The 13,345-nt window shown below is 43.0% G+C and overlaps 1 protein-coding gene across 1 annotated transcript in view; it reads right to left on the bottom strand.

Annotated features, from left to right (window-relative positions):
* Positions 1–283: 283 nt before the first annotated feature.
* Positions 284–13,345, bottom strand: part of AFF1 (AF4/FMR2 family member 1) — a 94,472-nt gene continuing 81,410 nt past the window's right edge. Inside the window, exons 13-21 of the mRNA XM_030492946.1 lie at positions 10,305–10,548; positions 9,105–9,196; positions 7,998–8,067; positions 7,116–7,246; positions 5,850–5,921; positions 5,143–5,236; positions 5,003–5,040; positions 3,403–3,623; positions 284–719 (exon numbers count right to left, since the gene is read on the bottom strand). Of these exons, the coding sequence (XP_030348806.1) occupies positions 598–719; positions 3,403–3,623; positions 5,003–5,040; positions 5,143–5,236; positions 5,850–5,921; positions 7,116–7,246; positions 7,998–8,067; positions 9,105–9,196; positions 10,305–10,548 (1,084 nt within the window). The 3' untranslated portion in view covers positions 284–597. The remainder of the gene's footprint in view (positions 720–3,402; positions 3,624–5,002; positions 5,041–5,142; positions 5,237–5,849; positions 5,922–7,115; positions 7,247–7,997; positions 8,068–9,104; positions 9,197–10,304; positions 10,549–13,345) is intronic.

The raw sequence follows: 13,345 nt of genomic DNA, 5'->3' as shown, positions 1-13,345 counted from the left end.
GTTTTTCCAGTGTATCCAGATCCATCCCACGATGACTTCTTTTCCTTTGCAGGTGCTTTGTAGCCAACAATTCTACAGTTCAACAATTGAACAATCTAATAATTCAATAAAGTTAGGCTGTTTGAGGCTTTGAAAGTGCAACAAAAAAACAAAAAAACAAAAAAAAACCCCAAGGGGAGTGGAAAAAAAAAAAAAGAGATAATAATAATAATAAAAATAATAATAATAATAATAATAATTAAAAAAAAAAAAAAAAGAAAGAGAAGAAGAAGTAGTTCCAGGTACTTAAGAAGAAGTTGTTGTTCCAGGTACTTAAGAAGTAGTTATTGTTCCAGGTACTTTAGAAGAAGAAGTTGTTCCAGGTACTTAAGAAGTTGTTCCAGGTACTTAAGAAGTTGTTCCAGGTACTTAAGAAGAAGTTCCAGGTACTTAAGAAGAAGTTCCAGGTACTTAAGAAGAAGAAGAAGTTCCAGGTACTTAAGAAGAAGAAAAAGTTCCAGGTACTTAAGAAGAAATTTCAGGTACTTAAGAAGAAATTTCAGGTACTTAAGAAGAAGAAGAAGTTCCAGGTACTTAACTAACTAACTTGAGCACCAGTTAAGGCATTTTTGTTTCCAGTCTCAGCCAGCATAAACCTTGCCTAACGTAGTGGACCAGTCTGATCAAGCTACTGGTCAGTGACAGCTCGTCCGACGCTGCGTCGAGATCTTCAAAAAACTCTGGAAAAAAGGGGGGGGGGGGAAAAGAGAGAAAACATTTGGTTGGTTTCACACAAGAGGCGCAGGGGGACAACAGCAGCACACTGTCAGTTGGGACACCCCGTTAAACACACTGTTAGTACAGAGCGCCCAGTGGCATTAGAAGGCTGGGAAGTGTAACAAGCACGCGAGGCAGGGCGTGTGAGAGGAAAAGGCACTCATGCGTGCATACACACTGAAGCACCTCCCCAGTGCTGGCTGTAAAAGGGCATTAAAACTCCACGGTAGTGGGCAAAAGACTGGGTGTTCACACCCCAGTCCCTGCCATGTGCTCCTCCAGATGTTACACAGGCCAGATTTGACTGTCTTTCTGAATGATGCCCAGATGCACACACAGCTGTCAGAACGGTCCCTTCATCCATCCTCAAACTTTGGAGCCACCATGATTTCTCAGCTGAACAGGTTTAAACAGTTCTATAGCTTGACAGGCCATACAGCTCTGATTTGAGTTGCTTAGAGCTGGGCATATGAGGCAGGTTTAAGACAGTCCTCCTATCGTCCCACCAACTTCAGGCACCATGCTGCTCCTCCTGCACAGGCAGGAGATGGCTCTTGTAGCCTATCTGAGCCTACTGGGAGGTGCTGTCAGGCTGCACGCCCTGCTCTGTGCTGCCAATCTTCTGTGCAAGTGACAGCAAGTTACGGGAAATTAGCACACCTATTCCTTTCCAGTCATGTTTCCAAGACATTCCTGCATGACCTGCCTTCCAGTCACATGGGCTCATCCCAGTCCCTCAGTCCCTCCACTCTCGATCATGTTGCAGAGCACCTTTCAGCTCTCCTTTTTTACACACAAAGATTGGAGGCTGAAAACTTCTGCCTGGCTGTGTAAGGAACATTTCAGAAGCAGAAAGCACAATGCTTTAATTCTAACACTTTCCAGTTCAGGAGCAGAGAACATATTTCCCCTGATCTTCCTGCTTTTGTTTACAAAATGGATATCCATTCCCTCCATTGGGAACACAACGGCTGCAAGCAGAGGCAAAGAGTCCAAACCCCCTGCCTGAGTAAATAGAAGATAATATGATCTGTGACCACAGCACTGTGTGAAAGGAGAGTGACTTCACATGCAGGAATGCAACCTCAGCTTGCCCTCACTGCGGAAGATCAGAGGCTGGAAGATGATCTGTTACAGCATCATGATCCATGGTGCTGCTCTGAATTACAGTGAGGAGCTGGGTCCTGCACCTGGTTGTGGACCCTGCAGAAAGCACGTCAGCTCTGCACAAGTGACTCAGACATCAGTTACAACTGCCTGCTTTCCACTAACTTATGACTTCCTTGTGTAAGGGAACTCAATAGCTGAAGACCACTGCTCTTTTCTTCTTATGCCCTATGAATTGCATAAAAGAATCGAGGATGTGGTCTTTTTAGTTTTATGTACTTACTCTGTACCTCTTAGCCTCTGTACTGAATACCAACAAGTTCCAGTTCTGAAACTTCTCCACTGACTTGAACAGTGACAACAACCTCCCGGCCTACGAGAGTATTTACTGTTCTCCTGCACACATCCACTTCCTTAGGAGTATTTACTACCCCAGTTATCAATCCCCTACACTGAAACAGCAACACAGAGCAGGTTTGAATTTAGTCTCGACTGATGCAAGATTGTGCTCAGGTCGCCTTCTCCACAAGTTTTCCTCCACGACTCATTCCTTTGGCTTACCAGCAGCATCCACCGCTCCTTTTATGTCACAGTCTTTTATCAACCTTTTGAGGATCTAATCCAAAACACTACACATGAATTGCTGCTGCAGGCAGAGATTTACTCAGAGGACAGCCAACAGCTGGAGTTACTTCATTCAAAGGTGACTTGCAAAGCCTTTTGAATTTCAGCCACTGCCTCATTAGTGTATTTTTACAACCTTCCAACAATTGAGCCAGGCACATTGGTCTTTTTTGTGAGTTTGCCAACACATTGTGGCTATACATCCCTTCACCCACAGCAGCTCAGAAAACTGTGGTTTATGGAAAATGGCAGTGCAAATGCCACGTGGAATGGCAGGTTACAGACTGAACTGCACCCAATCTAGGGCTTTTGCTTATTCACCACTGCTTGTACCACAGGATGGTACAATACTTTTAACAACAAAACTGTAAAATACAAGAAGTAGCAGCAATGTTAGGAAATGCTACTGGCAAATACTGATCATGTGCCCCGGAAGAACTCCCATTCAAGTGCCGCTCAGCCTCTCTGTTACAGAGGGAGGCCAGCCCACTGTTTTCAAAACAAAACTACCTGAAAGATTGACAAACAAAAGCACAAGGCTGCAGGCCAAAATGTTTCTAATGAAAGTGAACCCACTCAGCAAAGCTAAGCATCCTGAAGGGGAAAATAAACAGCAAAAAACTCCTTATGCTTCTTGTGTTACCATGAAATGTGAATTGGCTGGTTTCCTGCACTTGATACCCTGACCCCTTAGCTCTTAAACATTTGAGGATGCCAAGCCAACCTTTTAATTGGAACACTCATCAATATATCATCATCAAGTGTCTCTGCCAATAACCTGCCAATATGCCGTAGCTGTCTATATGTAATGCTTTGATCTTCAGGTATCGTGTTTGCTACACTGTTAGGATTTAAGCATGCACATACTCATAAACACAACACATAAGACAGAAAAGCCAGAGGGCAAAAACTTACTCTTATGCTTCAGGATCAGTGCATCAGCTTGTTCCCAATTAGCAAGTGCAGAGAGGACATAGGAAGTGATGGTGACGTAGGAATGGGTGATGTCTGGGATATTACAGGAGACAGTGCTTGGAGAGCACATGCTGTTGCCACTGTAGTTGCTAGCATTTGATCCTGGCTGAGAACTGGCAGGAGAGGGCATTGGAGAAAAAGGAGAAGCCATGCCTGTGCTTCTGCAGGAGAAAGAAACACCATCATGAACATTTAACTTCAGAGTTTAAAACCTTGCCACAGACTATCTTATGCCAGGAGCTATCCGGTATCATCCAAGCTTGCAGAATGGAGCAGGGTGTTGAAAACTGAGATGTGCTCAGCTATGTAGCTAATTATTGTCCTTTGAGTGCAAGGCCAAGGTTTTTGAAGTGATTTGCAACTCTAAGGACTCCTCTTGACAAAAGAAAATGCAGGACCAGGTATCAGGAAGGGCTATACATTCACCTTCCAAAATCTACACCTACTTTTGGAGGCCTTCAACAGATTATCTAAGTACTTTTTCCTAATGACTTCCATTTCAGGCACGCTGAAGCTCCCCACCTATGGAGGCTGGAGTTTTCTGACAGCCAGTCAAAGCAGCCAGGTCAGCCTACACGCACTTATTTATAGACCTAGAGAAGCTAAATGCAGTCAGCTGCCCGCCTTCCAGACACAGGCTGGCTTCATCACATTGCTTCACCTCCACCACTTCAACCAACCTAATATTAGTCACTGGTATGACGGGGCTTCCACCACTGCTCCTGGGAGACCATGTACTTCCCCATAAACTATACTGTGCAAGGTGGCAGAAAAATAACTGGAATTTCAGCATCACTATTAAAGACCAAACAACCCTATTGCAACTGCAGAGTTTAAAAGGGACAGATGTGGAGCCGAGTAGCTATCTGCCAAATGCAATTACTACACCACACAGAGAAACTCCTTCTAACTTATTGTCATTAAACCACAGGCCTGGTCTGCTGGGCATTGGGTCAAACACTGTTAGGTGGCAGCCTGCCTTTTGCTTTTGCTGCCACATACACAGCAACATTGCTGCAGATACCTAGAAAGGACAATGTGCTCTGTAACTCACAAATTACAAAATGAGTTTCTTAATTGGTGACTGAGCTAAAGAGACAAGTATTAACGTACCGCCTCAAAGTTATGCTGCCACAGGGTGAAGTCATAACGCTACCGGGCAGCAGCCAGGGAGATAGGGATGGTATCCTGCTAAGTCTCAAAGGATCTCTAACAGAACAAAGATGACAACAAGGGCTTTGAAACAGCATAGTGATGATACCTTCTTTGCTCCTCTGACCACTTCTCTGGTAGAGAACTGCTCTGCTTGATACACAGTAACTCTGCACCTCGTAACAAAAAAAAGCCTCATCCCAACGAGAAGAGATGGGAAAGAGAGAGAAGAAACATACTCATGCCCCCTAACAGTATGATTTCAGGTGGCAAGAAAGAGCAAATGGTGGGGCACTCTCAAATGCAGCTTGCAACTCAAATACTCCAGCTACTGTTTTCACTCACACCCTTACAGGCACATTATAACATACGTATTTTTAAATCTTACCTTGCAACAAACGGAGAAAGTGCTTTTGTGGAAAATCTCTGCAGCAAGAAATAGAACTCTTGTTAGATTTGGGCTGTTCAGCTGACATCAGTAACTACTGCAGCCATTCATCTGGCAGCTCAGTTACACATGTGCCCTACCTTGAAGTGGTCATTCAGAATCCTGGAATACTTTACTGCAATCTCTTTTTTGTCACGGAACATTGCCATCTGCAGAAGGGACTGGCAGCGCATGCTGTGAACGGAAACACACCCAAGCTTGGTCAATATTCATGCTCGCTGCTGCCTGCTCAGCAGTCACCAGCCTTGTGGGACGCACGCAGGCACGCCTCAGCTCTACTGCAAAGTCAAGAAAGCTCAGGATTTCTCCTCCTTCTGCTCATCTTTAAAAAAGTCACTGTGAAATAATCACAAGGTGAAAAAAACCAAACGAGGATAGGTCTGGTCTTTCATATAAACAGGTGCCCAGCCTCTTAGAGGTGCCACAGGCTCAGTAAGCCTCCATCCAGCTATGTGCCTCAGCTACGTTCAAGCTACAGCTTCAGTTACATGGCTCCAACATGGGCGGCCAAATTGCATTCTTTCACCTTAGGTGAAAGCCCTTACGTGCTCTCAGGTTACCAGCAGATCAAATTTTAGAGCCAGTGCCTTCCACGTGTGGCCCCTTGTGATATACCAGCTCATTTTAGAGATGTTCCAGTTCATTCTGGATTTTATATTGTGAGGTTTTCTTCCTTGCAGAACTCTGATTCCCATTTCACTTATTCCTTTTCCCCTGAAAGTAATGAGTCTTCCACTTGATCAAGTCTAAAAACAGAGTATGAAGGCACAGAAACACAGTTACGCACCATAACACGGCAAAGATTTCCTCATGTGGAGATGCTGAGGAGCTCATACAGTATTTCAATGTCATGATGAATCTAAGGAAACAAAATAAGGAGAAGCTTGTCAGCCATCAGTGATCTGATGGCCCACTCTTTATGAAAAAACAGTGCATGCCGTTATCTCAAACACTGGTCCAAAAGTCAGGAAACCTGCCCTGAGGTCTTAGTCCTGGCACCAAGTGTTTTGTATGATCTTGAGCAGAGGACTGTCTCAAAATGCCTTGTCTTCCACGCACCAGGACCAGATATAGCCCCTTATGTGACTCGCTCTCCTTTTACACCAATTAACAGGCAGCGTCCCTCCAAGCAGATGTTCCCCATGGGCCACCTACAGGCCTGGGGCCCAGAAGACATGCCCTCCAGTACTGAAGGTGAAATACTAATTCAAGTGTTTCTGGACAAGACAGAAATCTTAGGGGAAATGTTTCTTTTGGCAAAAACCAACTAAGCAAATCTCCTTTTTGAAAGCAAAGCAACATTAGCATCTTGGAAATACAGTCCATCAAGACCAGAAAGCAAACAATTACTTCAAGAAGTTTAAAGTCTATGACAGAAAAACCCCTGAAGTGGTTTCAGCTCTAAGGCAAGGCATCATCAAATCAACTCTCAAACACTCTCATACATCCAGTCACTTCAATATGAATAAACTGATACCTGTCTCTCTCCTATCCAACACATGGTTGCTCAGGTTGTGCTGCCTGTATATGTCATACTACCTGCATATATCTACTATGGCTGTGAAACTAAATGGGGAAGGTTGCTAAAAGAAACCCCAATAAAGTGCACTGGTAGAAAAACACATGGCAGAAACCAGTAAAATCTGCTTCCAATCAAGTTGCAAGACTTCTGGGGCATTAACTGCTCTTCCACGTGCTGTACTGTTGCTTTGCTTTTTAAAACTGAAATACTACTGAGCTCACATGCAAAAGCAACTTTGGACCTGGATAAAGTAAAAACCCCTTCATGTCCTTTCTTGTCATAACCAGTGTTCTCTGGTGTACCTCAGCTGCAAGGCTCAAATACTCAGGAGGACATGGTGCCTACTTCTTCTGATAAGCAATGCTGAAACATTTCAAAGGATATGTCTCTGGTGCCTCTGGATGGTCTGTCTCGTGCTTATACAGCAACCTGAACTCTGCTCCACGGCGGGAACCCAGAGCTGCCACAGTTGCAAACAAGCAGTGCAACTAACCCTTCCCCTCCAAACATGTTGATTTGAAAACTGCTTACTTGATGAAATCTATGGTCTCCTGGAATATTCTGTAAGCGGAGTTCTGTGCATCTGATTCCAAGGCAATTCCATACTCAATGAAGAAAAGGGCAGATTCTAGGTACCGAAAGGCCTTTGCAGTCTTGTCAGTCTATTGGGAAGAAAATTCTCATTTTTAGACTAAGACAAAAACTACTTCTCTCAAGTATACCCGAATTCCTTTTTAGTCCCTATTTAGTCAGGATTTGAAGAAAGAAAAAGATGCAGGCCCGGCCTCCAGGTGACAGTTAATGTGATCTTTGTGTGCTCTGGCTATTTGTATCTTTTCCTCTTGATCAATGGTTTTGGATATTATTGTCTGGTGTTGGAGGCCTGCCTCGTGAAAGGCAGATTCCCTCACTTCAATTTTCACAGGTAAACGGCCAGTAGCATACGTTAAATTATCTGACTGAGCCATAACTAGCAAAAACTATGTTAATTTATGCACACTGTTAAACTGCACATAGAGGAGAAGGCTGGTTACATCTGCAAAGGGCACTTCCAAGTCCTGTCCACCAGCAACACAATTACTGTCAGGATCCTGACATTTCAGAGTAAACTGTCCTAAAACTGTTCTGACAAGGGCTTTGTCACAGCTCTGCAAAGCAAAGAGGCCTGCTAACCTCAGACAATGTCTGCTCTGAATCCTGGTCTTGAGGCATATTCTCTAGGTGTGTTTATAACAAAGGGAAATGTCTGAACATTTGGGAAATAAAGACAGCATTCCCACATATAACTTGAACATACTCCAAACTTGGAGTATGGAAGTAATTTTAGCTAGTGAATCCTTATTCACATGCACACAAATATTGGCTCCGAAGGCATGAGCTGGTTTACATTTCTAGCATAGAGCCAAAACTTACCATTGCATCAGCTTTGTGTTTCAGCCTCCTGGCCTCTTCTAGGTAGTATTCTGCTGGATACTTCAGATGTCTGAATTGGGGACAGAGAGAAGAAAAACAGAAAATAGAGAAAAAGAATAGGACTATTATCAATTTTACCTTCATATCTAGAGGATGCTCCGAGTACAAACATCCTTTTCGGTAAGCCTGTTTATAGCCTTATCAAACATGTTACAATTATGATAGTCACTAAATAAGTGTTGTCTGCATGTTCAGAAACACACAGCAGCTGAATGCAACATTTGTTGATTGCTTGATTAAATCAACTTGATAAAATTAATTTATTTCTTAAAAAAAAAAAATCTATCTTACAATTTGAAAAGTTACATTTAGAAATTAAAAAAACCCCAGAGATTAGGCTATTATGAGGCCAAGTTTACTTCTTCACTCCCATGGAAAGATAATAGTAATCTTCTATCTTTCCTCAAGTACAATACCACAAATATATTTTTATTGAAAGGTACAGTAAACTTTGCAGTACCACGCACTTATCTCAGACCAAAAGACCTTGCATTCAACTTATCTGCTTACAATAGATATGGCCACCGAGGCTTCTACTGGTCTTGGTCTCAATCAACACATAAACAATGATGAAGTTGGAACACACACATTTCTGTGCAGTGGGATAATCTATTCACTGTGCAAGTGGCACACAACCATCTGTGCATTAACAAAATGAGCAAGTAAAGAGTCATGCCCTCTCAGAAAAAGTTACTTGCCTGCCCAGCACCTTGTCAGAGAGTAGTTCACCACTTGTCAAGAATCGGACAAATCAAAATCTATCATTTCTAGGCAGGCACAAGAGATACCTCCTCTCAGAGTTAAAAAGTAACTAATTTCTAGAGTAGTGGTTCTAGTATGAGAACTGTTGTAATTAGACCTTTGCTTTCAGTAGGTGGGGTAAGTCCCAGACATGAGAAGACAGTACAGGGCAAGTCACAGACACCTCTCCTCTCTTTCCTCCCCAAAGAAGTGCTTATTAAGAAGCAGAAGCCAGGGTGGCTGCAGGGCCAGCCTGGCCTGGTGTCTTTAGAAAGTACAGATGAGGGGTGTGAAACAAAAACTTACCTTTTAAACTTGAGTCGAGGTCTCTTTGGCTTGAACGTACCATTTGGCAAAGAAGGCACTGGGAAAGGTTTTGTGACATGTCCGGCAGATCCCTGAAAAATCACAGAGCACAGATAAATCTGGTTAGAGATATGTCTAAAACAATTCCAAAGCCTGGCTTTCCTAAATTTCAATAGAAAATATTTATTTGTCCCATGCATAGTCTATCTTCCAGGCTCTACCTGTCTTCTTACCTTCTTCCTCAGCACCCCCTCCAATAATGGAAATGGAAACCTGGCTTCTTACCTGACTGCTAGTAAGGCTTAATACCATTCAAACTTTTCCCAAGCATGGAGAAATTAAGTAGAAGGCTTCCTTGCACAATGGCTAAGATAGCAGTAAGGCTGCAAGCAGGAATGGGTAATATCCATTCACACTTATTTCCAGCTTAACCACACAATTGTTGATTCCTTATTACTAACTACATTATAAGGAAAAAGTAAGCAGTTAGAAGCCAGCTAATAGAGGGAGCACAGTCTGGCTTGACTCACACTACATACTAGACCACACACACCCAGCCACTAGTAAATAGCAATATAATTGAGTTTTATAACCCAAAAATGCAAAGATCCAGCTGCAAGGATCGTTAACTATTTTATAAGCAAACTATAAAACAAACTTAAACAGGGGACATTTAGGTTAGATAGAACGAGGAATTTCTTTACGGTGAGGGTGGTGAGGCACTGAAACAGGTTGCCCAAAGAAGTGGTAAATGCTCCATCCCAACCCAACCCATTCTATGATACTATGAAAACCTTATACCAGGTTGTATGTTTCTTATTTTTAAGCAGTCCACTTTTTCTTTTTGTAAACATCCTTATTTTACACCAATATTGTACTTGCGCTTGCCTACAGTCAGAAACAGTTACTACCATAAACATGACGCCTTTGGTTTTTACATGGGCACCCCTTCTCACTGTGCTTCACTAGTGAGATGAAAACAAATGACAGCAAATCAGCAGAGAAGTTACAATGCAGGCTTTCGGGCTAGCAACATATGGTTACAGCCAGCCATGAAAGGGGCAAAATGCTTCAAAGAGCTTTCTTGGTGGCTGGTTTATCTTCTTTCCTTTTATATATCCTCAGAGCATGTTTCTAAAGAGAATCACACAGCATCCACGGGTTGCAGGAAGCTTCCTGTCAGTTATAATAGATACCTACTTTGATATCCTTTGACAGTTCAGCTTGATTACTCTCCACTTTGCGGTGCTTGGAGATCAAAGGATCCTTGTCATTGCTCTTATTCTTGGCAGTGTTATCCATGGCAGTTGGCTGGTCACTCTCATTTCGGGGTCTCTTTTGGGCCACCTTGGTTGACTTTGGTGCAGGATGTGCAGGAGACACTGGTGATGGGGGTAGAAGATCTTTCTTCTGGGCTTCAGGTGAAGCTTTTGATTTTGATGCTCTGGAGATGGGAAGAGAATTCAGCAATTGCGATGAATACGGTGCCCATATAATGTAGTGATTTTTTAAAAACTTAGTTGCATCATGCACCAATTATGTTTAAATTTCTCTGGAAGTGAAGATGACACTAAGAATCCATCAAAAGCAAAATGAAACTTCAGGGACTTCATTGTGCATTAGATAGCACATCTTCAGCTGCTAACAACATACAAGCAAGTTGCTTTTCAAGTAGAATTAAGCCTCAGGAGTTGTCCTTGGAATAAAAACTTGTAACCAGGATATCAGGATGTTGCAAAAAAGGCATCCCTCCAACACAGCCCCTTTTCACTTAAAGAGGGAGAGAGGCAATTCCCTGGGACAAATAACCCAACAAGGCAAATAAACTGCAGCACTGCCTCTCTTTCCCCATTATGGTAAAAGGTACCTTCTGTGGTTAGAGATACTCACCCTGACACTTGATCCTGTATATACTTTGACAGAATTAAACTGAGTTGTTCCTTTAAGACTTGCCAGCTCAACTAGACAACATTTACAAAACTGAGGGGGTTCGAGTGAGAGAGACTTAAAATGCTGTGCTTTTAAATGGCAGGGACTATCATATTTAATAATATGGTGGCATATCAGATTTCTGATCATCTGAAGTTAGAAATACAAGGGAACTCCGGCAGCTTTAAGCAGCACCAAATAACTCTAAACCTTGTTTCACTACTGCTCATTCACACCATTTTTACTTAGCTTCTCAAAGCTTCCACAAAAACGCTGAGCAGTGCATTCCAACTCATGGACTGCAACATCAGAAGCAGGAAATTAAGCTAAACCCAGTGAAAAGACTGAAGTATAATGTTGCACATCTGGCTTCATTCTGCTGTGCATGGGACAGTCCTCTCCCCTGTTCCACAACCCACTTTTCCCATGGTACAGTCCCTACTAGTCACTGCACACATGCTCCCTAGCTTCACTTCCTTGGTACAGCTCCAGAGAGGATTATTTTACACAGAGCACAGTAGCACCCTCTGACCTGATGAAGCGCCCTCTCTCACCCAAAATGCATCTTCTCCTTTCACTCCAAAAGCGAGAACATGGGGTTTGTTTTCACTGAGAAAAAGGGAGGAATGAACCCCAGAGTCAAAGCCCTTCCATTATTACCACAGAGGAAATATTGCCCAATTAAATGTCAGCCCCAACATTTCGGTACTTTAAGAGTATGTCTGTATTTTCTCTGCAGAAAAGCCGTTTACTCGTATTTTCAGGCCACAAGCCTCAACACTATGTACCAATCCAAGTCAATGCCTCAAATTCAAGCCACAAGCAAGCAGGAACTGAATGTAGTAGCCCACGACTGATGCGCAAGCTTCCCATTTGAAGACATGCTCCTGGAAGCATTTGCTCTAGCAAAGATCTAGCCAAAATGCTGTCAGCACAAATTATGCAAATTATGGGGGAAACTGCAGTGCATCTATTAGAAGCATTGCAAATGTTATGCTGGAATAAAGGAGAAATTCCTGGCCACAAAGGCCAGCCGAAATTCCAGACAGAGTCATGATTCAAAAGACACATTTGTATGTCTGTTAAGTCACACACACAAAAAGACAAAAACAAGAAGATGATTTCAGTGGAGAAGGGAAATGCTCTCTACCTGCCTATACATACAAATCTGTTTTCTGCAGCGGGCTTTGCACATTTCATCCCTATACAAATTTGGGTCAGTCAAAGTGAAAAGCCTACTGGCACTGCAGCATCTTGGTTTGGTTAGATGTGCTTCCGGAGCATCCTGGTTCAGCAGCCTCACATGGCAGCAAAGTGAGAAAGCAGCTCTGCAATATCCATCACATTCACCTCTGTGTTCTGAGCTGCGAGAAGACAGGTCCCACCCAGCACAGGCACCGCGGGCACCAGCAGCCAGCCCTAAGAGCTATTCAAAGCCTATAACCAGTGACAGCACAAGCAGCTGAGGCAGCAGACAGCATCAGCATTAACACCCAACTGATTTCTTTCATAGGTACTGTCCAATTAATAAAACAGCAAGGATCACCAAGTCAAAATTTATGGACGTAAGAGTTACACTAAGTACAATATCTTTTCCCAAGAGGCTGCCAGAACTGTGTCTCTGCTGTGGACCTGATTGCTCAGCTACAGGAACAAGAACCATGACTTCCAGACCACACTTTTCAGCTATTTCACCTATTTGCAGCAGGAGCCTGAGCAACCAACTCAATTTGTCTGCATTTCGGTTGCTCCACATGCAAAATGCATTCACATCACCTTCTCAGCTTACAAAGACTGAGAGCTTTAACTGCACATGAAGTACCATGAATCTGACAAAAAGCTTTCTGCTGCTTTCCATGCAGTAAGAGCACAAACTTCCCCAAAATAAACACGACAGCAGAAGCCAAAATGAGGAAGATAGGGCAATGAAAAAGAAGTTCACAGAATTATTTGGAAGGGACCTTTAAAGATCATCTAGTCCAACTCCCTTTTTAAAAGTATTTTAAGGCTAGTTCTGTTTCTCATGAAAGCAGAAATAATGAACTCTCTGAGAGTTCAAATATCACAGAATAGAATAATAGAATAGTTTGGTTTGGAAGGGACCTTTAATGGTTGTCTAGTCCAAGTCCTCTGCAATAAGCAGGGACATCTTCAACTAGATGGCAAGTTCTCTTGCCATCCCCTGAAATGCCTCAACTATCATGCAGAACAAGCATATGCTACTCCCCATAGAACAGCTGCCACCTCCCAGATCATCTAGAGCAATCATCTGCTGACAGACTGCCTCCACTGAGGTTTGGAGAAGGGGAATG

This window comes from Strigops habroptila, chromosome 7, assembly GCF_004027225.2.
Source record: "Strigops habroptila isolate Jane chromosome 7, bStrHab1.2.pri, whole genome shotgun sequence".
Lineage (NCBI taxonomy): Eukaryota > Metazoa > Chordata > Aves > Psittaciformes > Psittacidae > Strigops > Strigops habroptila.
The sequence above is the reverse complement of the archived record's forward strand: the minus strand, read 5'-3'. Positions and strand labels throughout refer to the sequence as shown.